The 25708-nt window shown below is 43.4% G+C and overlaps 2 protein-coding genes across 2 annotated transcripts; one reads left to right on the top strand and one right to left on the bottom strand.

Annotated features, from left to right (window-relative positions):
- Nucleotides 1-7339: 7339 nt before the first annotated feature.
- On the top strand, nucleotides 7340-8003 carry PtA15_5A935 (uncharacterized protein; the record flags this gene model as incomplete). The annotated part of the gene is made up of 2 exons (XM_053169749.1): nucleotides 7340-7407; nucleotides 7481-8003. The coding sequence occupies 2 exons, from the start codon at nucleotides 7340-7342 to the stop codon at nucleotides 8001-8003; spliced, it is 591 nt and encodes a 196-aa protein (XP_053020915.1).
- A 12347-nt stretch (nucleotides 8004-20350) lies between these two features.
- On the bottom strand, nucleotides 20351-24291 carry PtA15_5A934 (uncharacterized protein; the record flags this gene model as incomplete). The annotated part of the gene is made up of 16 exons (XM_053169748.1): nucleotides 20351-20355; nucleotides 20442-20526; nucleotides 20613-20699; nucleotides 20769-21125; nucleotides 21202-21378; nucleotides 21452-21512; nucleotides 21597-21739; nucleotides 21806-21850; nucleotides 21936-22085; nucleotides 22156-22448; nucleotides 22523-22906; nucleotides 22987-23157; nucleotides 23268-23406; nucleotides 23492-23848; nucleotides 23941-24176; nucleotides 24252-24291. The coding sequence occupies 16 exons, from the start codon at nucleotides 24289-24291 to the stop codon at nucleotides 20351-20353; spliced, it is 2730 nt and encodes a 909-aa protein (XP_053020914.1).
- Nucleotides 24292-25708: the final 1417 nt, after the last annotated feature.

Below are 25708 nucleotides of genomic sequence, written 5' to 3'. Positions count from 1 at the left end.
GGGGAGATCTGTTCCCACTCTCCAGGGAGTGCCACACATGAATTGTTTTCTATAACTGTGCTGGCAGCCTTTGGTGAAAATAGTGTTAGGAAACAATGATCAATTCCAGAAATCATTTGGAACTGATCTGGAACTCATCTAACACTCATGTGGAAATTGGTTGGAACTGATCAACTGGAAATCAACTGGAACTCAGTTGGAACTGTAAAGATGCAATTTCTGCAATCAAAGTATAAGTTAATTTCAAATTTTTGGCAATTTATATCATTTATTGGGTTTCAGAAAAGATTAATCTGTTTACACTAGAGTATTATATGATACATGATTCCAAAATGACTCTGACATCTTTAAATCAAAATTAAACACAACTTTTGTTCACTCCTAATTTCAAATTTAATAATTGAAAATAAATTGGCATGGGCTTATAGATACACCCCCATAAAATAATTTGTGCACCCCTCACACCAGCATGCACACCTCATTTTGTTGTGTGAACTCCATGTATTCCTGAGTAAAGGTATTCATGGCTTTGAGCTGTGAATGCCTTTGTGTGCCTTCATTTGAGGAGTGTGACGTTTGTAACCCCTTGTTGACCAGATCAGGCATCTGGGATGGGGCTTACATGTTTTTGTCTGTCCCTTCCATCTGTCTAACATAGTCTACAGACACGCAGGCTCAAGGCAACTGTACACTTGAGGATTGGGATGTACTTATGTGATAAGTACACCGCTGTGGCATTCATCTGAGCTCAGGCTCTCATTCAATTAGTGTAGAGCGAGTAAAAGAAATAGTGTGGACAGGGGGAATCAAACCCACATCTCCCCGATGCATGCTGGGTTGCTCTACCGTTGAGCTATATCCACAGGTGTGAGGTGTACCAACATATACTACCTCTACACACCCCCTGTACACCTACACCGGTGACAGAGCCCACTAATCCTCCCAGAGGCTCATCCCAGGTACGCAGCTGCCTATAGCACTGGGCTCATAACCTGTAGAGCGAGTAAAAGGAATAGTGCGGACAGGGGGAATTGAACCCGCATCTCCCCGATGCATGCTGGGTTGCTCTACCGTTGAGCTATATCCACAGGTGTGATGTGTACCAACATATACTACCTCTACAATCAGACTGTACAGTCTCTCCAGCTGAGAGGATTAAATATGAAGCTTGAGATGGTGCAAGTATATGTAAATGGGTGGGAGTATTCCTACCAAGTGTCAAGACTTAATTTTCTGGATGACTTGGGAATATCTTCTATCCTCAAGACTGTGCAGTATCAATGACAGAGAGGAGTCCCTCTGGTCCTCAATAATTTTCAGCCTTAATTTCCAGAAGGAACACTCCCTGTAAGCCCCCTCCTTTGGGGTCTCACAAAGCTGTCACAATTATCATTGTTAGATTACATAATCCACCGGTACTTAGTTTCAGCCTGTTCCTTCCCTAGCTCAGCAGAGATCCCTGTAGACTGACACATTTCTCTGAGCTAGGTAAGCCATTCACCCCTTTCACTTTATCCACTCTTTTTCTCTTCTCACCAATTGTATAGAAGAGAGATCCCTGTAGACTGACACATCTCTCTGAGCTAGCTCCCGCTCATCTTGAAATACAGTCCTTGGTCATAGAATCCGTGCCTTTGCGCCCCTCTTGAGCCACTTCATCAGTGAAGGAGATTCCACTCCTTACACTCCCGGCCCTCAAGAAGGTACATTCTTGATGGCAAAGAGGATTCCTCCCAGAGGTCAAGACTGTATTGTCTGAATGACTGAGAGGAATCCTCTCAGCCATTAAGACTGTGCAGTCTTGAAGGCCAAGAGGAATACCTCCGCTTGTCAAGACTGTGCATCTTGGTCTCTGGAAGGAATCCTCCCAGCTGTTGCTGTATAGTCTCAATGACTGAGAGTATTCCTCTCAGCCGTTGGGGCTATTCCGTCTTGATGAACAGAAGAAATCCCTCCAGCCGTTGAGAAGGTGAGGTTTTGATGGCTGAGAGGATTTGTCTCAGCTGTTTAGACTGTGCATTCTTGGTGAATGATAGGATTCCTCTCAGTCATTTATACAATAAAGTCTTGACCACTGGGAGGAATCAATCTTCTTGGCCATTGATACTGTACCGTCTCTGGGACCAGGATGAATTCACACCGGAAAAGAAGGAACCACTTAATGATTGAATCTACCAGTTCAATCATTGCCCATACGCTGGCATGTACCTTCCGGCCAGCAGATAGTGGGTACCCATGACAGATTTGTAACTTTTTTTGCCCAGCTCCAGCGGGTATCCATTTGCCAACTGTACGCTGGTACTACCATGGACGCGGGTACATCTGGGTGACAAGCAGGTGCGGGTTCGGATTCTGGGATTCTGGGTAAAATCTAACGGATACCAGGTATTCAAAGTTTGAACCCATGCCCACACCTTCCCCCGGATTCCTTCTGGTTGTCAAGGTTGTGCAACTCCAGCCAACCTTGGCGACCAGAAGGGAACCCTTTTGGTTTCAGAGGATGTATAGACTCTGCAAACAGAAGGGTTTCTTCTGGTCGCCAAGTTTGTATCCCCTCTGCGACCAGAGGGGATTCCTTCTGTTTGCCGTCCGCACCCGCACTTCCACGGGTACTAGGGAACAGCTCTACCTCCCACAATATCACTACACTCCATCCAAATTTTTAACCATGTGTAATAGAAAAAAATTAAAAATAACTGGCAGCTTTTTGGTGTGTGCCCTGAAAATAAATACAAAAACAGTTTCAGAGAAACCTACTGGGTATGAGTTTCCAAAGAGGCCAAAAATCATGATAATTAAAATATGAGGATCAAGTAAAAATTATCATTAAATTGGCCTGGTTTTCACCATAGGTATGGCATAAATTTTACACAGACATTGCACAACACATTTGATATGATTTCAGTTGTTATAAACTTACTTTGTGGCAGACATGAAATTGCCTTCCAACCAGCATCTAACTGAGATACAACCAAATCTATGACTGAGTTCAGAGATGGCTCTTGCACACAAGTGCCAAGGAAACTCCCATAGTGATATGTATAATTGTTGATCCATGAATATTTTGGTCCACAACTCAGAGAAAAAAAAAGAAGGAGAATTTTCCTTTCCTTTTCTTGGTATTCATCAATCCGCATCCCCCCTCCTTACTCCCACATTTTTTCAACAATTCCCCAAGTAATTGGCAATTCTCTGAAATTTTGATTGATTTTTATCTTCACTGCAAATATGATTGTATCAGATTCTTAAACCTGGCATTACATCAGATGAAAAAATCTGATATTATATCTGACAAAACTGGTATTGTATCTATCACAACTGCTATTATATCAACCTAAGATGATATTATATCTATCATGATGGATATTGCATAGGCTCAACCTATTCAATATCAACATTACTGACTTTATATCAGATTTTTCCGTATGATGTTATGTCCTTGGGCCAAAAAGTTGTATCAGATGTAGAAATCTGATATAAAGTCAGTGATGATGATATTAAATAGGTGGGGAATATGCAATATCTTTTATGATAGATACAATATCATTTTAGGTAGAAATAATATCATCTGTGGTAGATACAACAACAGTTTTTTCTGATATAATATCAGATTTTTTCATCTGATGTAATGTCAGATGTGGGAATTGGACACAATCATGCTGGCAGTGCTTTCCTGCCAGTTGTTGTGTAAGAGTTATTTTTGTTTTCTCTTTCTAATCAGCCACCCAAGACCCTGTGAGCCCAAAACTGGAGCCCCAACAGGCCATCTTGGCCCTCAAAAACAGTGAAATAGGACACAAAATATTTCAGTGTACCCACTGTATTTTCATCATTTTTGTACTTATGGTTATTCTTATTGAGGTATGGTTGACAATAATGTGTGTATTCCACGTAGTTCCAATCTTCCTCATGGGTTTGTCCTGGGAGGAGATGTACTAGGCGTGCTGCGGCAAGTCCAGGAGATGCATGTGACAGCAATGTTAAACCAATTCTGACTGGAATACAGTAGGACCCCGGCAAGCCCAACCAGAGGATACTCATGAAAAGTTAGGTGACTCAAAACCCACTTTGGCTCGCGACTACACATGGGGTTTAGATGATTTTGACATCAGGAAATGTGCACGTTTACATCATGCACAGGTTTTTGTAGTAGACAGCTTGCACCAGAGATCTTTGAGAATCAAAAAACTCATTTTCAAATTTTAAGGTTTGGCTGTAATTTACATTATGTACTAAACTCTGGCTGGGCTTGCCAGGGTCCTCATACGGTAATATTGCGGAGAAAAGGAGTGCATATTTTCTTACTTACTAAGCTACTACTTTTGGAGCTTACTTGCAGAGAGCAGAGACTCTCACTTACACAGATTATTGCACTAGATCTGGCTCCCTGCGGAGCACTGAAGATTAGTGGAACATAGCAGCATTAGAGTACATAGTCAATGATAACCATACAGCCTGGCATCAATCTAGAAGAGCAGCTTTGCTTAGGACTTCCAACCTTTATTTATAGGGAGTTGAAAAATCGACTCCCACAAATTAATTTATCAACTCCCAAAATGTGTTTACGTTGTGGGGACCGTCTCACGACGTCCACCCCGGGTCCGTGGGACCAAATTTTGACGCGCGCGGATTTTGGGAGTTGGAAAATTAATTCCGCTACCCGGAATGGGAGTTGGAATTTTAATTTCACAAAAAATGCCCAAAAATAACAAAAAATTTATGCCTCCTCACTGGGGCGCCCAAAGCCCCCCAAAATTTTACAGCAGTCAGAAAGTGCTCTTAAGAGAACATGGTGAGCTGCACGGCAGTAGCACACCCCAGGAAATGGGTGTGCTACTGTGGCTCTAATTTTGGGGATTTCCTACTAAGGAATTCCGCCAAAGCATTAGCTATGGTGCCCCAAAGCCCCCCAAAATTTTACAGTGGGCAGGAATACCGCTGGAAAGCACCTTGTGAGCTTCTTGGAAGTAGCACACCCCAGGCAAGTCACGTGGAACTGGGGGCTAATTTGGCAGATTTCCTACCAAGGAAATCCGCCAGAACCAGCTATGCCCAAAAGCCCCCCAAAGTTTTACAGTGGGTAGAAATACCGCTGAAAATCACCTTGTGAGCTTCTTGGAAGTATCACACCCCAGGCAAGTCATGTGCAACTGGGGGCCTAATTTGGCGGATTTCCTACTAAGGATATCCGCCAGAACCAGCTACTGTGCTGCAAAGTGCACCAAATTTTTGATCATCAAGTTAAATCATCTGTACTAAAACGTCTAGCTGCAAGGCGGTAACCCACCAACAGGAATAATTTTGAGTCAGCTGGGGCTTTTGGTCATATCTATGACTAATTGCCTCCGCCATAGTTATTAGTCCCTCCGCCACAGTTATTGGTCCCTCTGTGTCAGCCTTAGAGATACAACAAGTATCCTAAAGTCTGCAAAAACTGGTAAACCATTTACAAATCCTGAAATATTATTGAATATTCAGAATCCTCGTGATAAATTAAGGGGGGTCACCCACTCAAAGTAACCCCTCATTCCTACTCCTTCATACATTTTTTCATACATGTACATATAGCCATAAAGCGCTCCAAAGAGCAGGAAAACTACATAAAAAATCTTTACATAAATTAAAATACATAAGATTATATTAATTAGTAAAATACCTTTCCCCCGTGAAACAGGAACCACGGGTGAGAGTAACACTTAGTACAAATTGATATTACACTTCATATTAAGCTATTTCACATGACAATTGGTTATACAAATGTCAAGTGTGGGAGTAAGGGAAGTTGTGTAATATTGTACAATTAAAATACCCATAACCAAGGCAGATTTCACGTCTACTCTTGGCATTTACCCATAGCCAAAACCAATGGGAATATTTCAGCGCCCTCAAAGACCTCTCCAGTATTTAAGGAGGTAACTGATCCACTGTAATTGTCCCCTCAGACATTTCACCACCCATTAACCTGTAAGTTAACTCGTGAAAATTCTCCTCTGGCTTATTAAAGCCACCACTTCTTTTATTTCTGCCCTTTTGGCACGAAACCTACTAGATCTTAACTCTAAAAATTGCCAATATCCCTTATAAGCATTTATTACAGTTAAATCTTTATAAATAGTTGCTGTAAGACTCCCGCCTCTGACGCGCAGCCAATCAGTTTAAGCGCTTACCAGCTATTTCTAATTCTAAACCTTATATATCCCTGTTCTTAATAAGTAAACCTTATTAATTACAAATATCCTCCTCTTATATAAGAGTGTATAAACCCTTGTAGTGGCTAAATACCACGTAACAAGTTTGGCACATTATTGCCAGTGTTTTATTTCAGTACAGTTATAGTACTAGGGCAAAAACCCTTATTTCTGACGGGTTTTTACCCTAAGTTTCATAAACATAGCTGACAATTGGGGGCCTCATCGTGTCTTTTACCTAGAGTACCTGTCACGGAAAAAACTGACCTTAAATTGATTTTTTGCTCATTTTTTTCCGCTAGAATTAGCAATTATCCAAAGTTTTTACCGCAAACAGACCAGTTTCTTTACATAAAAAACAATAAAACCCAATAAAAAGTACAAGTTTTTCTCTTTAATTCCGACATAGCGCGAGAACAAAAGTATAGTAAAAACCAGAAAACAATACATATCCAAGTTTATTAAAGACACAGTTTTGCCAAAATTAAAAAAATCAAGATCAAGGGTTCCCCCTGTAAAAACACAAAATCAAAATCAAAAAATCAAGGGTTTGCCCAAGTTACAAAAGGGTAAAAAAAAGACCACAAATTCACCTCCCAATAAACATACATACAAAAATAAGCTGATCTAATACAAAAATAACAAAAGTGATCACATGCAAACCTCAACCAGCCTTCCAAGATCAGCAAAGCTGTGCCCACAGGCGCAACACCCAGCCCGTGCCAAGTGCACGGGTCAAAAGTGATGGACATGAAGGCCCCTGGCCCGCAGCAAAGGCTGTGACCAGTGGGGGGCCCACTCTTTAGCCCCTCAGACTGTGCAAGTGCAACAGCGGAGGGGGTGAGGGCGAACCGTCCGCTGGAATTACAGCGGCAGAGGACGCCCTGGGGATTATCCAAACACACAAGAGCACCCCCTCTTATATGCATGCTCCACCAGCAAGCTTGCCTCAACTCCCCTCGACTCCGCCCTGCATGCCTCATATCTTTGGCAACAATGCCACCGCCACGCTGATGTATGTATGTCTGACCTGCGCGGCACCGACTACAACTCAACAGCCTTTGATCACCTGGAGGCTGGGCCCACGCAACCATCGTATCTCGCCTCAAGTTCTTTCTCCTAGGAAGGTTTGATACAAGGTCATCGAGGTGATGAAGAAATCCAATTGGCTGACCAACGGAATAAGAAAATTATTGCTGAGATTGGAGAACAACAGCTGGTTGAGTTTGGTAACAATTTTGTCCTCTGCAGCCTCCTCAACACCGCCCTCGCCCCCCTAAGAAAAATTTCAGTAGCCCCGCAAGCGCCTTCAACACCCTTGCTACCGGGCTCGGCAGGATCAATCAGGGCAAGATTGGCATCAGCCCCGACCGCAGCTTTGACTACGCCCCCCCCCCCCCTGAATCCTTCACTTTGATCCCCTGTAGACCGAGCTTGACCACTCAGAATAGTGGCGACGGAAGCAGTGCTGCGAGCCATTATGGTGGCGCAAGCTCCACCTCGATCTCCTACGACCTTCCAGGATGGTGTGCGGCCGTATTGAGCGTGCTTCGCCTGCCCAAGCCAGCCGGAAACAACTCGACAACGAGTCGGAATGAGACAGCAACCAAGGAAGCCGGAGGGCTCATTGGCAGAGACGAACGGGTTCTGGGTCTATCTCTTGCATATCCATCAGCTCGCCCTCTTGAAGCCCTGGCTCAAGCTGACCACCAGTTGTGTTGCCGCGCGTCCGGAAGCCTGCCCCAGCAGTTCGAGACATTCGCGCTTCGGTCCGCGCCAGCAGCTACTGGCGACCTGGTCCATGATGGCCGTTGATTGCACGATGTCCCCGACCCCTTTTGGATTCGATGCGGCGAAGGACCACCAAAAAACGACTCCGGCCCCCTCTCAATTTCACTCTCCAGAACACGGTCCCCCCTTCCTGCAGCGCAGATAGACAACCGGGCGAACAATCAACGCCGGCCTTCGTTTTTTTGGTCTACACAAACTCAATCAATTGCTCAACCAGTTTGATTGCACCCCCCCCTCCTCAAAGCTTTTTTTTGGGCTGCAAAGATTGACCTCAGGCGAGATCTTGAATGGAGAAGCCAAACAATCGCCCCCCTCTTCTTTTTTTCATGACTCAAAATGATAGCAGGTTGGTGAGTGGCCGATGTCCCCTCTCCCTTTCCCATCTCCCTCACGCTCTCCCTGACCGATCAACAACAAAAGACCGTCGCTACCGGCCTTCCTGACAACACCCTGCAGGCTACAGAGACAGCCCAACGACCTGCTTCAAGCCTCCTCTCCCTCCGCGACCTCCGATCAACCCAATGACCGCTGAACGGCCTCCGAATGTTAACCAAACTCTTTAGAACACCTCCGAACGCCCTCAGACCTCCCCAAGCAATCAAGCAACCCACAAGGCAAGCTCTGACTCATGGGCCGCTTATGACGCCAACATCACCCCTTTCACTTCTCTTGGACTTGACCAACCAAACAATTGCGGTGCCCTTGTTTTCTTACTACAATTGACCACATGGGATCCACCTCCCTCTTTTGTCCGGTGGTTTTTGGACAGGCCAATCAAGCTTGCAACATACATCAGTATTCTCTCCTGTTTCATTGATGCATATGATGTTGAAACTGTAGAAAGTAACCCAATTGGGATGTTTATCATGATCACTTCATTCCAATGGGGAAAAGAGAACAAGGAGACACCAGTGGAACAATGTGCCTTGCCAAATGGCAAAAAAATTTCCTTTCCTTATGACTGCAAAAAAAGGTCACCATTATGATGTTTGTAATTTTTGTTAACAAGTTTTGAAAAAAGACTACACATAATTTACAATGATGGGAAAAAAAGGACATAGGAAGGAATGAGATAAAAAAGGGATATAGGAGGGAAAGGAATGGGTTGAAGAATGATGATGGAAGAAAATGAGAAGAAAATGACAGATTTTTGACTTCTTGTTGTGACAAATTATCTTCCCAACTGGCAACATGGTGATGAAAAATAATTCTATCTAAAATTATGCATTGTACACTCTTCCACACAAACTAACCTAGATGTATATTTTTTCCAATACAAAAACAAACGGCTGAAAAAAATCAAATTTGCAGTTTAATTTACCCTGTTGATGAATTTTTTTTTCAGGGGTGGAATTTGAACAAAGTTTCTGGTATGGTCTTGTAAAAATCTGGGAGAGAATATGTCAAAAATATGGGATATATCTACTATTCTGGGCTACATTCATCATCAAACTTGACTACACCCAAGTTTACTTGCCTGATGTGGACTTTACCACATGTGAAGATCTGCAGAATTCTTTTGTCAACATAATGCTTTGTAGATAAATTGTGCCAATTTTGAAGTGGTAGACACATCATTTGGGTTGGATCTACAACTTGGCCAACAGGACAGAAAACATATTGCCACCAGTACTTTGGGAATTGGAATGAACATAAGTGAGGTGTGATGCTGACAGGTTGATTGTGACATTTTGAAGGAGGGATCAAGGAAGTAGGAGAAATGGGACCAGGTATCTGCAGCGGCAAAGCCGCCTTGGCCTCTAGTACATATAAAACCGTCAAAAACATATCTGATACGTTTTGTCCTTTTTTCCTCTCCGCACTCGACCGGGTCTAGTGTCTAACACCGCACAACCCTCTCAAACCGTCCAAACCGCTACAGCCCAAACAGCCCGAACCGCTACGAAACAACCGGACCAGAACAAGCTGACCGAAGCGGAAGCCGCGAAGAAACAAGCGCAACGCACCAAATCGCTCCCGCCAGGTTTTTTCCTCAGCCCTTACCAGGAGAAGAAGAAACGACCACACCCGGCCACGCTCCCCGCGAGAAAGCTCGAGGACCACTTCGATCCAAAGGAGGCTGCATTGAAACTCCTTAAAAGTAAGCGACATCCATATATATAAAAACTTAAAATAAAAAACTTACCATGGTCGCCGACACCAGATCAGGAAAAGATCACGCAGCCAACCCTTCCCCCATCAAACGAGGTCGAGGAAAAGGAAGAGGGCGAGGAGGATCAACTCGAGGTAATCACCGAGATAAGTACGCTGTCACCCCATCTAAAGTGAATCCTGACAATGAGATGGAACTAACTAAGTCAACCGACAGCCCTCGACAAAGCCCAACAAGCCGCCGTGGAAATGTACCAGGCAACCAAAGCAGCGTACCTGAACGCCCGGGACTACGACGAGACAAAACTCAGCATGAAGTATCTCGACCAGGCAATCAGCTCCTTCAAAATCATCACCGACTTCCTCCCGTGGAAAGTAGCGATCAGCCAATACTCGGACAACTGGAACCCCTACAAGGAGAGGACCAACCTCCGAGTCCTTCGGAACAACCAAGAACCGCGAAAGGCAAAGAGCGAGTCGTCGAGCAAATTCAACAACTACAAGATACCCAAGAACAAAGCCTTGGGATCGAAACCGTACGAGAAGCCCAACAACAAGAAGAAAAACAGCAACAAATGGAAGGAAACCTTCCGTATGGCGAGAGTATTGATGGAGGTGAAGGACGCGATCGAAGAATAGCCGACCCAATCGAGACCGAGCAGCCTCCTATTCCAGTAGCTTCCACTTCTAAAGAGTATATCTTACCGTCCTCTAATCAAATATCTCCGACCAATAAATCCGAGCGTGCTAATATAGTGTTATCCAAGCCTGAATAATCTAAACAAGTATCTTCCTTTTCTATTCCTGAGTCCGAGAAACAGAGAGTTGTAAATACAAACATAGTTAATCGTGAAAGCAATCAGATTCATAAACAAAACACCAAAACAGTGCGCCAAGAGATCCAACGCTTGAATAAGCAAGATAAGACCAAAACAACCAATGAGAAAAAAGAAAAAATCAAAGAAAATAAAACAGAAAATATAGAAGAACTCATTGACCCAAATGAACCTCTAGCAAAGGTAGAGAATTTCTTTAACCAAATTCTGATTAAAAACATCGAGCATATTGATAACAAAATCAACAACATCCATCAGAATGTATATGATAGTGCCTTCAAAATTAAGAACTTAGCAGAAATTGCGGTGGATAGTGCCAAAGATATTAAAAATATTGTACCAGAGGTTAAGAAAACCACAGGTATAATACAACAAATAAGTAACGTAAAACTGGGCCTTGTAGACTACAATAATAAATTACAAAAAGTTACAGCAGAAATTCAAACAAATGCTAAAGAAACCACAGTAATTGCCAAATTGAATGCAATACATACTGACATTAACAGATTGGATATTACTAGCAAACTGGAACAACTTAAAATAGACAGTGAGCATGAGTCAGAAAACCGTGAAACTCAGGATGAAAACATACTGGAAATCATGGACAAAGTTGATAAACTAGAACAACTCATCATACACAACAGTGACAGTATGGCAGATGAAATAATTAAGATCAATAATAAGTTTGATGATATGCAGAGCAAGCTTATGGCTAGCATTGATAATATAGCACAGAAAATTGGCAACAATATACCAGTGCAACCTCAAACTCATACACCATACAAACAAGGAATGAAAGATGTACCACCACATCAATCTAGCAACCCTTTCAGGAGAATGGCAGAAGAAGAAACACCCTTGAGAAGGGAGTACACAGTCCCACCAACAACATTCTTCAAAGAACAATCATATAATCCAAGTATCCAAACTATGAGAGACAACACTAAAGATGTACCCAGAATTAAAGATTGGCCATCATTTAGAGGTGAAGGAGAATACGACCACTTGGACTTCATTAAAACAATTGATTTGTATCAAGAGGATTTTGAGCTGAGTGATTCCTCAATTACAGGAAGACTCAACAGCCTTTTCAAAGGTTGTGCCAAGCGCTGGTTCACTGACCTACGCTCAACCCATGGCAAACAATCTTGGGAATGGTGGAAAGAACAAATCAACAGCAAATGGGGAAGCCCAGCATGGCGCTTCAAAATTGAGAATAAATTTGATGAGAGCACCTTTGATATTGAAAAAGATAATCCACTCAAATGGGTAATATCTCAGAAAGATAGATTGAAAGCCATATGGCCCAATTTAACAGACAATGAAGTCCACCTGAGAATCCTCAAAAAATGTGGAAGAGATCTAGAGCATGCCATTAAAAGTAGACTACCCTACAATGCAAGTACAGAAGATATTGTGAACACATTAGAAGACATAACTACACGTACACGCATTGGCAGAAGGTATAAGCCTAAATATCAAGGAGATAAAACTGAGAAAACAGAAGAGAAGAAACCATCTACTTCAAAAGACCAGAGTTACCAGAAAGATAAAAAGTGCTACAACTGTGGTAAAATGGGCCACACTTCACCAAACTGCCCTCAACCAAAGAAAAATATTAACCATGTTGAAATAGAGGCAGAAGAAACAGCTGAAGAGAAGACTCAATCAGACACAGAGGAAACACATGATGATGGGTCTTCAGTCTCATCAGGGTCTTGTAATATGATTAACATAGACATAGAAATGGCTGAAGCTGAAACAGAGCATAATTTACCCCAAGCATGGCACCCTGGACAACCTATAGGAAATATCCAAGAAGCCAGACTGATGAAAACTAAACCTACAAGAGGGAAAGGCTACACAGCTGGTAAAACCAACATTACACATATATTGTTTAATGGTAGGGAAGCAGAAATGCTACTTGACAGTGGTGCATATTGCTCAGTAGTACCTGAGACATACTTGAGAAAATTATGCCCAGACTACAAGGATATTCTTCTAACACTGGGAAAAGTAAGAATAAACAGTGCCAGTAGTACCATGAAGCCAATAGGAGTATTTGAATGCCCCATAATAATCCCTCACCCAACAGGATCAGTCAGAATGACAGTGGAATTCATTGTAATAGAGGATGCAGTGAGCAAACACTTCATACTAGGAAATGACTACTTAACTATCTATGGCTTTGACATAACCAATAGCAGAGAAAGATACTTCACTATTGGGAATGACAATAAAAAGAAGAAATTCCTATTTAAATCCAAAGAGCCTTTACCTGTGGAACAAGTAGAAATACAGGACAAAGAAAAAGAAAGATTTGGAAGAGAACAGCTAGCAGAAGCTAATTTTAATGATAAACTGAGTGTAGATCAACTACTACAGTTACGCAACATGCTGTATAGGAACAAGACTGCATTTGCATCAGACAAGGAGCCACTAGGGGCAGTCAGAGGCCACGAAGTGGACATTACATTGAACATTGAGCGCCCATACCCACCTTTACTAAGGAGACCAGCTTATCCAGCAAGTCCTAGAGCAAGAGAAGAACTTGCCAAACACCTGGATGAACTAGTAAGGCTCAATGTCCTCAGGAAAGTAGGGCATAATGAAGAAGTGGAAATAACCACACCAGTAATTATAACCTACCACAATGGTAAATCACGCATGGTAGGAGATTTCCGTGCACTGAATACCTACACAGTCCCAGACAGATACCCCATACCAAGGATACAAGAGACTCTGACTAACCTAGCTAAAGCCAAATACATTACAAGTATGGATTCTTTGAAAGGATTTCATCAGAATGTAGTAACAGAACGTGCAAGAAAATACCTGAGAATTATAACACATAAAGGAGTTTATGAGTACCTTAGAATGCCTTTTGGAATTAAAAATGCCCCATCACATTTCCAAAGAATGATGAATACCATCTTCTGTGAAGAACTTGGACTGGGATGGCTGATTATATACATAGATGACATAATTATATGCTCTGAGACTTGGGGAGACCATATGAGCAGAATAGAACTAGTTCTAACAAAGATAATTAATGTCAATATGAAAATCTCCCTAAAGAAATGTGCATTTGGATTTGCAGAAATTAAAGCACTAGGACACGTAGTTTCAGGACTAGCACTATGCATAGACCAGAATAAAGTAGCAGCAGTGTTACAGAAACCAGCACCTACGAACAAAAAAGAAATGCAAAGCTTTCTTGGGTTTGCCAGCTACTACAGACAACATTTAGAAGGCTACGCAGCCATAGCCAGAAGCTTGTATGAGATAGCTTCCAATGATACTGCCTTTGAAATGACCACAGAAAGACACATGGCATTTAACAGGATAAGAGAACACCTGACTAGAGCACCTCTACTATTAATGCCAGATTTTAAGAAACCTTTTGTGTTATATGTTGATGCCTCAATGGAAGGACTAGGAGCAGCCCTACACCAACTACAAATCATCAATGATAAACCAGTGGAAGGTCCCATTTGTTTCATATCCAGACAACTTAAGAAGACTGAAGCACGCTATGGAGCAAGTCAACTAGAATGCCTATGCCTAGTTTGGGCATTGGAAAAACTCCACTACTATCTAGATGGAAGTGTGTTTGACGTTATTACAGACTGTATTGCACTAAAATCACTCATCAATATGAAAACCTCTAACAGACACATGCTTAGATGGCAGATATCCATTCAAGTGTACAGAGGTAACATGACAATAATTCATAAAGAAGGGAGATTGCATAAAAACGCAGATGGACTTTCTAGATGGTCCCTACCAAACACACCAGACAATCCAGCCTGGGCGCCTGAAGACCCAGATGAACTACCAATTATGGGGATCAGCATTACTGAACTAGAAGATGAATTCTTTGAAGAAATCAGAAATAGTTATAAACAAGACAAGAACTGTACATTACTAGTACAAATATTATCCAAAACAGATTCAAAGGATGATGACCTGATTGCAGCACTAGATACAACATGGAGAAAATCATACCAAGAAGGAAGATTTCACCTGTTTGACGGAATCATCTATCACAGATCCAAACATACATGTGTATTAACCGTAATGGACAGAGTATTAATCAATACACTACTACATGAATGCCATGACAGTACATCATCTGGCCATCTATCTTCAGACAGAACAGAAGACAGAGTGAGGAATCTAGCATGGTGGCCAACATGGCAGCAAGATGTAGAAACATACTGCACTACATGTGAAAGATGCCAGAGAGCAAACAAAGCAACAGGCAAAAGGTTTGGACACATGATAAAAATAGAAGAACCCACTAGACCATGGGAGACAGTTAACATGGACTGGGTTACAGGATTACCACCTGGAGGAAAGAGAAACTATAATGCATTTCTAGTTATTGTAGACAGATTTAGTAAAACACCTATATTCTTACCATGTCACAAAGATGATACAGCTATGGATACAGCCATAATGATTTGGCAACAAGTGATTTCATGGACAGGATTATTCAAAAACATCATCAGTGATAGAGATCCCAAGTTTACATCAGACCTATGGAGAGGACTGTACCGCCTATTTGGCACTAAACTCTCTTTCTCAACAGCATACCATCCACAGACAGATGGGCTAGCAGAGAGAATGATTCAAACTTTGGAAGACATGCTAAGGAGATTCTGTGCCTATGGACTGGAGTTTAAAGACTCTGATGGATTTACTCATGACTGGGTCACACTATTACCAGCCCTAGAACTAGCCTACAGGACATCAACCCATGCATCAACAGGGAAAACACCAGCTATTCTAGAGAAAGGATGGAACCCCAGACTACCACAAGACAGCCTGAAAAAGGACTTGGTAGAAGTACACCCCACAGCAGCAAGCTTTAAGAACATGCTGGACAAAGCCAGGAAACACGCCCAACAAAGCATGGACAATGCATTTGAATACAGCAAAGAAAAATGGGACAAAAAGCATAAAGTACCCAGTTTCAAAATAGGAGATTTAGTATTAATATCAACCACAAACTTTACTAATATTAAAGGACCTAAGAAACTTAGAAATGCCTTTGTAGGACCATTTGTAGTCAAAGCCTTACACGGACCAAATGCAGTTGAAGTGGAACTATATGGAGAACTAGAAAAGAAACATCCTACATTCCCAGTAAGCTTACTTAAGCATTATAATGAATCAGATGCTGAATTATTCCCTTTACGCAAGGAAATACCTGAAGCAGAAGTACCTCCACTTGAAGAATCAGAGGAGAAGAAAATTCATAAGATCTTGAAAGACAAAAATATCAGAGGAGAAAAAGATAAACTATATCTTGTAAGATGCAAGAATCCAATTCATGAAGATGAATGGCTACCAGAGAAAGACATCAAAGATGCAGACAAATACCTCAGACGATTCAGGAACACTAAAAACAAAGATTGAGTACAATCTTTTTAGAGGGGGCGAGTGTCAGCCTTAGAGATACAACAAGTATCCTAAAGTCTGCAAAAACTGGTAAACCATTTACAAATCCTGAAATATTATTGAATATTCAGAATCCTCGTGATAAATTAAGGGGGGTCACCCACTCAAAGTAACCCCTCATTCCTACTCCTTCATACATTTTTTCATACATGTACATATAGCCATAAAGCGCTCCAAAGAGCAGGAAAACTACATAAAAAATCTTTACATAAATTAAAATACATAAGATTATATTAATTAGTAAAATACCTTTCCCCCGTGAAACAGGAACCACGGGTGAGAGTAACACTTAGTACAAATTGATATTACACTTCATATTAAGCTATTTCACATGACAATTGGTTATACAAATGTCAAGTGTGGGAGTAAGGGAAGTTGTGTAATATTGTACAATTAAAATACCCATAACCAAGGCAGATTTCACGTCTACTCTTGGCATTTACCCATAGCCAAAACCAATGGGAATATTTCAGCGCCCTCAAAGACCTCTCCAGTATTTAAGGAGGTAACTGATCCACTGTAATTGTCCCCTCAGACATTTCACCACCCATTAACCTGTAAGTTAACTCGTGAAAATTCTCCTCTGGCTTATTAAAGCCACCACTTCTTTTATTTCTGCCCTTTTGGCACGAAACCTACTAGATCTTAACTCTAAAAATTGCCAATATCCCTTATAAGCATTTATTACAGTTAAATCTTTATAAATAGTTGCTGTAAGACTCCCGCCTCTGACGCGCAGCCAATCAGTTTAAGCGCTTACCAGCTATTTCTAATTCTAAACCTTATATATCCCTGTTCTTAATAAGTAAACCTTATTAATTACAAATATCCTCCTCTTATATAAGAGTGTATAAACCCTTGTAGTGGCTAAATACCACGTAACAAGTTTGGCACATTATTGCCAGTGTTTTATTTCAGTACAGTTATAGTACTAGGGCAAAAACCCTTATTTCTGACGGGTTTTTACCCTAAGTTTCATAAACATAGCTGACACTCTGCCACAGTAATGTGTCCCTATGCCACAGTTAGTAGTTCCTCTGTCAAATTTAATAGTCCCCTGCCGCAGTTATTAGTCCCTCCGCCACAGTTATTAGTCCCTCCGCCACAGTTATTAGTCCCTCAACCACAGTTAATAGTGTGTCTGCCACAGACATTAGTCCCTCTGCCACATTTAATAGGCAGAGGGACTAATAGCTGGTGGAGGGACCAGTAACTGTGGCGGGGGGACTGATAACTGTGGCAGAGGGACTAATAACTGTGTCAGAGGCACTATTCAATTTGGCGGAGGGACTACTAACTGTGGCAGAGGGACAAATTACTGTGGCAGAGGGACCAACAACTGTGGCAGAGGGACTAATAACTATGGCGGAGGCAATTAGTAGTAGATATGACCAAAAGCCCCAGCCGACTCAAAATTATTTCTGTTGGTGGGCTACTGCCTTGCAGCTAAATGTTTTAGTACAGATGATTTAACTTGATGATCAAAAATTTGGTGCACTTTGCAGCACAGTAGCTGGTTCTGGCGGATATCCTTAGTAGGAAATCCGCCAAATTAGGCCCCCAGTTGCACGTGACTTGCCTGGGGTGTGATACTGCCAAGAAGCTCACAGGGTGCTTTTCAGCGGTATTTCTGCCCACTGTAAAATTTTTGGGGGGCTTTGGGGCACCATAGCTAATGCTTTGGCAGAATTCCTTAGTAGGAAATCCCCAAAATTAGAGCCACAGTAGCACACCCATTTACTGGGGTTTTCTACTTCCATGCAGCTCACCATGTGCTCTTAAGAGCACTTTCTGACTGCTGTAAAATTTTGGGGGGCTTTGGGTGCCCCAGCAAGGAGGTATAAATTTTTCTTTATTTTTGGGCATTTCTTGTGAAATTGAAATTCCGACTCCCATTCTGGTTAGCGGAATTAATTTTCCGGCTCCCAAAATCCGCGTGCGTCAAAATTTGGTCCTGCGAACCCAGGGTGGACGTCGTGAGACGGTCCCCGTGACGTAAACACGTTTTGGGAGTCGATAAATTAATTTATGCGAGTTGATTTTTCAACTCCCTATTTATACAAACTTAACCCAAGGCCCTCGCTGCTGCGGGCGTGTGTCTTGCAAAGCGAGCCTCCAACAGCCCTCGGCAGGAGGGACTTGCGCCCTATCGCCCCTTTTTGCGGGGGCTAGATTCTAAATTTAGGTGGCAGGAATTTTCAACCCTGTATAATTCCTTGCTTCCTTAACTTTATTTGCAATAAAATTGCTTAGGTTGAAGACTAGCTTGTGCCTGTCAAACCTAGAGAATTTGGGTAACTTCTCAACATTCCTTCCAGTCCAAAAAAAACCTTTAAAAACACTCAAAATATGGATTTTGCACGGAGAGGGTCTGTGTTCCCCAACTCAGCCTCCACAGTTCGCTCTCCACCAGCACACAGAGGGGATCATGGGAGGTAAAAAAATGTGTATGCTTTTCTGCAGCATGTTCCGACAACATTGAGATAATCAAATTGGAGTGGATGTGGTAGGTGAGCTGTAGAAAAAATAAACTAGCTACCTTGAAAATCCATTCTTGGTGCGCGAGTTCGGGGAGCTAAGGGGTAAGTCCCTCCTGAGAGCATCCGCATCCGTTGCTAAGTTAGTCTGGACTAACTAGCTCGGATTACGGTCGGACTAAGCTAATCCGAGTGGCCGACTGCATCGGCGTAGATTGGGAGGTCCGAGGCTATCGGAGATTATGTGATTAGGTGCCTGTATGGTATGTGTTTGGCACCTAAACACATAGAGTTCATGCCATTGAGCATGATGCATATTCATTTTATAGGTTAGTCCGAGGACTAGTGGGGGCTAGATTTATACCCCACTAGCTCCAAACCAAGCTCCGGGTCAAGTTGATCCCCGGTTAATCCAACCCGATGCGGTTGCGGGGTCGAACTAAGTGCCCTAATCCGGGCTAACTTAGCGCCCGGTGCGGATGGTCTGACGGAGGCTCGCTTCGCGAGTCCCCCGAAGTCTCGAGGGACTTTGTCAAGTTCGTATTTATATTACAGCAGTTCCGAGAAAGCTTGCGTTTCCGGACCTGCGATTCTGCCCCCCGAACTCGACTTCAACTTCAGCCACATCCCCCCTGTATTCTGGACAGCCCGGGTTATACAGGGCTGTGGGGCCTGACTGGGCAGCCTGGTGCCCTGTCATGCCACACGGGCGCGGGGGGTGCAGGACCGCTGGACTCGAAATTTGACGAGGAGTCCAACGGTGCCACTCTCCAAAGCTAAAAGCTAGCTATCACAAAGATAGCTTTTGCAACGAATGCATGTCCCTGTATGGCAACGGCCATACAGGAGGCAATACAGGTGGCTGAAGTCAAGTTCGGGGGGCAAAATCGCAGGTCCAGAAGCGCAAGCTTTCTCGGAACTGCTGTACATCCAACTTCAGGTCAGCTCCAACCCGGGCATACTTCAGAAGTGTGGGGAAAGGCAGGGAAGTCTGGACCCTACTTCCGGCAGTTCACGAGCCGGGTTCATTGAGAATTGAAGGAGGTGCGTAAAGCGGCAAATGCAAGTGCGGTGAAGCCAGGTGCAATGAAATTTATTCGTAAACAATTTGTATTTTCAGGCCATGCAATGTCTGAGGGTCAACTGGAGAAATTGATTATTATAATGTTTAAGCTATACATGATGATGAGATATAGGGGAATGATGACTTTCTGTTGTCCAAAACCTGACCTCATTGCCTTTCGGATAGAAGAGTAATCACTCAACAATTACATACATATTTTGTTTTTATAAAAAAGCTCTCAATAAGAAGTGAAAAAACGACCAAGCAGCAACAAGACAGAAGGAGAACAAGTTGCGTGTTTCAAATTCATGTGATGGATATATTTGTTGGTGAATACGGTACTTCATGAATTTATTATGAAAAAAGTCGCCAAAGGATTTACCACCAGGGGCCAAAGAAAGGACGAAGTCGTGGGAATCATCCTAATTTTCATTACGAGCCAATGAGTGTGAATAATGATTAATAAGACGGCTGATGGATCAGGAGAGAATAGAGAAGAAACCTGTACCTGTAAAGATAAACTGAACCAGATACATAGTTGTGCCGCAGAACTTGACGAACGATAGCCCGAATACGCTATACAGCAAAAAGGTCTAGATTCGGTTGAATGTCAGCCAATTGATCCATACAAGACAGCTATTATAAGCTTGTCAAACTTTGGGGAAACGGCTTAACACACCATGTATGAATTAACTTTTGCAGAATCGCCATCTTGAGAGATATTTGTGCCCGCTTTGGTAGATAGAATTACAGCGACTAATGCACCCTGTAGGAAAGTAAATAAAAGTTAATTGGTTGTGAATCTCATGTGTAGGAGGATCGAGCGAGAACATACATTCATCAAAGCCCAAGCCAGGACGACATTGGTACGGATATTACGGTAGGAGTCCGTCATCTTGGTTTCGACATCGATAGTTTCTTTTTCCGGCGGAGGTTTATTAGATAGCACATGACATGCATCGTCGTAGGCCGCGTTGATATCTTTCTCGTCCGTGGGCACAGTGATATCCACCTTACCCGTCTTGCCGTCTTCAGCCGCCTTGACGACCCCGAGATCGGTCTCGACTTTGTTGTCTCCTTTCGTCCCCCAACTTACATCGTGTACGTTACAGAACGCATAAACGTTGATCACGTTGATGAAGGAGGGAGACATCAAGATGTATTGTGCAAAAGAGGTGAACATGTGCCAAGGCTACCCACCGCCAGAATGAAAGGCACGCGTCATTAGTATAAGCTCCTGTCCAAATTTGGTTGATCGCCAAACACACCTCAAAGAACATGAAAGATGCGATCAGCCATAAGCCAAAAGTGGCGACTAATGATAGCACGATATTCCGAAAGATCTTGTTTGCAAAGATATCCGCGACTGTGAAATGACCGCCATTTGCGACGATCGCTGCTTCGGCGTTCATGATCCCCTTAACGGCGATGAAAACACCAGCGAACTACACAATAGGACCTACTTTCAATATCGTTCATGCGATCACGCTCATGTTATCGAGAAGTAAGAATACTCACTGTCATATAGAGTGTTATAAACGCAAATACCACTAGAGCTATAGTGAACATCACTTTAGAGCTGCAAAGATGAGGGTTTCATTGTCAGTGAATGAAAAGAAAGAAGAAGAAAAACACGCGCAGAATTCCAGAAAAGAACTCTCACCCCTGAGGGCGATTGCCCATGGCCAGTAGAAAGCACATGATTAATACACCAAGGTAGATATATCTCAAAACATCGTTGAAGTATTGAATACCGTTGAAATTGAATGATGGGTCTTCCATCGATTTGGTAAGAATGACGAATGCCTGTTGTAGTGTTTTTTCAATTAGCAACTTGGCATGTATGATTGAAGTGTTTAGATGGGCACTAACGATGTAGTAATTGGCCAAACCGAACCACGAAAAGAGCATGCTGAACTGTACATGGCAAAAAGGGTAAACAGATGTCAGTGAAAAAAAAAACCATCAATCGATGCGGAATGAGAGGAAAAAAGTAACGCACAGTCTGGTATACCATTTCAAAATGCAACACGGCTTTGCGGATAAAAGAGTGGCTCGATCGATATAGATAGCCAAAATGTACAGTCGAATGGATAGCGGCAAAAAATGATCCATTCAGCCATCGACGACGTTGAGAGATCAGTTCAGGAACCTGGGAGATAAGATGGATCGATGGCCTCAGCGCGGATGTTGGGTATAAGAGAGGCAATGATCATATATACCTGGTCTGGGACATCAGTGACCGCAAACGAGTTTTTCACATAATGTAAGATCCACGAGCTATTCCGTTTGCTGACAAGCTCCCAGCACAAAATCCGATCTTCTGCCAGATACATGTTCTTGGTCCACAGGTCTGCATCGGCGGAATGACCTAGCGTTTCTCCCTTGAAGTATTGCGTCAATGGACCTTCTCCCTTGGCATCATTTTGCAGGGCAATGTATCGATAGGCGGAGAAAGCGCCCGGTAGAACCGTGATGTAACCGAAAACGGATTCCAGCGGTTTATCGAGGATATCTTGACAAGAAAAGAATAGAACGAGCTCATCAGTTCTTGGATCAACAAGGGATGGGTGTGCGGCTAGGACTGACTTGACATTTTGTACTCAAAGTTTTGAGCAGCCACAAGAGGATTCAAGAGATTTCTAAGGAATTTGCCCTTCAGAGCAACGATTTCACCACAAGCTCCTCCAACGTTTGAATTGATGTCGAAGCTCTTCCACAGTCTATAGATTGAAGAGACGCCGGGCTGGGTACCAACATCAAGGAGTACACAGACGTTCGGTTGGAGGATAGGACCGAATGCGTTGAAAAACCATCGGTGAGAGTTGATCTTCTTTTGGTTTTTCTCCTTCAAACAGAACAGGATCTGGACAGGCACGAGCCCTTTTTCGGACCCTTTGAATTTCAAGTCGGGGTCGATGGAGATCTGGGTGGTGTATTCATAGATATGCGCGGTCACTGGCTTGTCGTTGACTGGAGAACAGGATGTGGCAAGATTTTGTCGTAAGAATGATTGTTCGAGCAATATGTCAAGGGAGCATCAAGCCACTCACCAACATTCTTTGCCACTCCGTCTTGGTAAACTCCCATGGCGGCCAGGACGGAGAGCGTACGCGAGTTAATCTTCGATCGACCATCCGATACGATGCATACCACCACTTTCTTCCATCCATCTTTGCCCCATGTTTTTGACCGGTCACGAGAGCAGAGATGTTGAACATTTTCTGTTAGATGTGTCCAGAATGAATGGGACGTTAGCAACGCATCTGGACGCAGGAATTCCGATGACTAAGATTGCGTAAATGGCGCGAGACAGAGACCGGTGATACTCAACTCATCACACCATGCATTGTTCGTGTGAATAACTGGTCGTCCTCATTGTACATAGTCATGACGATAAAAAGCTCTGTTCGACGCGCTGGCTCGTACAATACCTGCCTCAAAGTGTATCGTTCGTCTTTGAAGTCGTTGGGCTAAACCGAGCATTGGAGGTGGTGAGTTAAGCATATACGCAAAAAAAAAAAAAAAAAAAAACCGAGGCTACGTTGCGAGGCTGACATCACAAGTAGCTGCTGTGTATCGCATGTGGGTAAATTCGCGTTCGTCCTTCCGAGGACACATCGCCAGCAGTTTGGTAGGCACTTTACAATCCAGGACAAGGTTGCCGTGATAGAGCTCGACTCGCTTGACGGTCTTGTACCGTCTGGGTTGACGTTGAGGAATGCGACCGTAACGAACGTAGCTATCTTCGGTGGGAACTTCTGCAGCGAATCCGCCTGGGGTATAGCTGCTCTGATGATATCCACCCGTGTTCGTGATCAATGGGACGTCTTCGTGTGTGTCATTCGCCACGGGGTGGTCGAAGGTAGATGATATCTTGGGTTCATAATTCTGACCACCGCCGATAGAGGATTCCTGTCAAAGGCCAAGAGATGAAACGTCCCGAAAGATGTATCAAATGAGGATTAGTGAGATGGAGCGAAGATGAGAGCGAATTCTAGACTGACATAATTACTTGAGGGATGTTGGGAGGCAGGTACCCAGGTGGAAGAGTCGTAGTCCTCGTGCATTCCCCCGCCCCCATAGGTGGTAGGTTCCAAGTACTCGCCCTGTCGATAGCCTTGAGAGGCATAGTAAGGGTCGTTAGCTAGATGGGTGGGCGGGACCAACGGCGGCGGAGATTGGAGTCGGTCGTGCAGAGGAATATCGTGACCAGTTTGCTGGTGGCTGGGCATGCCCCAGGCTGAGACAAACAAACATCTGAGAGTTAGCTTGATTGTTTTTTTACATAGAAAGGGGTCTTCCTTGATGTGCTTACTTCCGCCGCGTTCCTCGTCTACGGGTTGATGGTACGCCATCAGGAGGCTTTGGATGGTGCTTTCTGGGCTTGATCGGTGTGGGTATGGCTGGTGTTGTGTGTGTTCGGGATGCTTGAGGGTGTCTTTTTATGTTCGTTGGGGGTGGTTCGTGGCAGCAGCACCGAGGGAATGGGAAACAGGCCTTGCGCCGTCGAGAGATAACAAAGTTTGCCACAAGCTGACTTGCAAAGAAGGGGGAGATGTTGAAGCAGCTGTATTTTGTACAGCACCAAATTACAACCAATTCATCCGTATCCAGCAAGAAAACCCAGCCACGTACATAATCAAACCCTCGATAGGAGCACAGCACTGCCGAGCCCCCGCTCATCATTAATGACCAAGCCTCAACAGCTGACTCATGTATTTAGCAAGTTTCCCATCGAGTTGCGGCTTGAGTGGGGAGGAGCAGAGAGCCGCCGAGCGCAGCTCCCGGAGCCGCTGAATATAGGGGGGACTTTGTTAAATTAGCCTCAACAGTCAGGTATCCTACTGACTCCTTGACAGCAGAGTATGTACAGTGGGTCATCTAATGTTTTTGGCACCACATTTTTCAATGCAGAAGCTCAGCCCACAGACCTCAAGTCATGAGATTGGCTACAAAGGTGGAAAAGAAGTTCCAAAGATTGATTATGAAATAAGGCCCCATTTGGCAGCAGTGATGTTATGTAATAACCACTGCTTTTCTATAACCGGGCCTCACCGAGGCCCATATTGTATCACTCGCATGTTTGGCAGATTTGAGAAGTTATGAGGGTCATCACGACTTTCCTCATCACTCCTCATCATCCCCGCCATTTCCAATATAGTACCCCTGGGGGTGTATTTGGGGTGATATCGGCACCCTTACATGACACACCCCCAACTCTACATACCTCTGTTACTCCCCTCAATGGCGGTACAGACTTTGTACCAGTCACCAAGCGGAGTACACACTCCAATTGATGGGATGGTCATCAAAGGGACTTTGTATTCTCCCCAATGACCATTGGTCATCAAAGGGACTATGTATTCTCCTTGATGACCATTGGTCATCAAAGGGACTGTGTACATATTCTCCTTGATGACCATTGGTCATCCAAGGGACCATGTATTCCCTTTGATGACCAATGGTCATTGATGGGACTATGTGTTCTCCAAAAGGGACTCTGTATTCCTTTCAATGACCGTGTACCAGCCATCTTCGAGAGGAGTTAAACACTCCATTGGCCTTGCCAGTATGTTTGCTTGATGGCCGGTATTTACCGGCCATGGAGCTTGTTATGTAGGAAAGCTGTATGACGCAAGTGGCAGCCAAACACTTGTGTTATGTTGAAAGACATGAGATTCAAGAGTGATGTGCATCACATTAGGTAAGTGCACAACATCACATAACATTATTGCTGCCAAACGGGGCCTGAATAAAAAACGGACTTACTTT

Source organism: Puccinia triticina, chromosome 5A (genome assembly GCF_026914185.1).
Source record: "Puccinia triticina chromosome 5A, complete sequence".
Taxonomy (NCBI): Eukaryota; Fungi; Basidiomycota; class Pucciniomycetes; order Pucciniales; family Pucciniaceae; genus Puccinia; species Puccinia triticina.
This window is presented reverse-complemented; position numbering and strand designations above follow the sequence as displayed.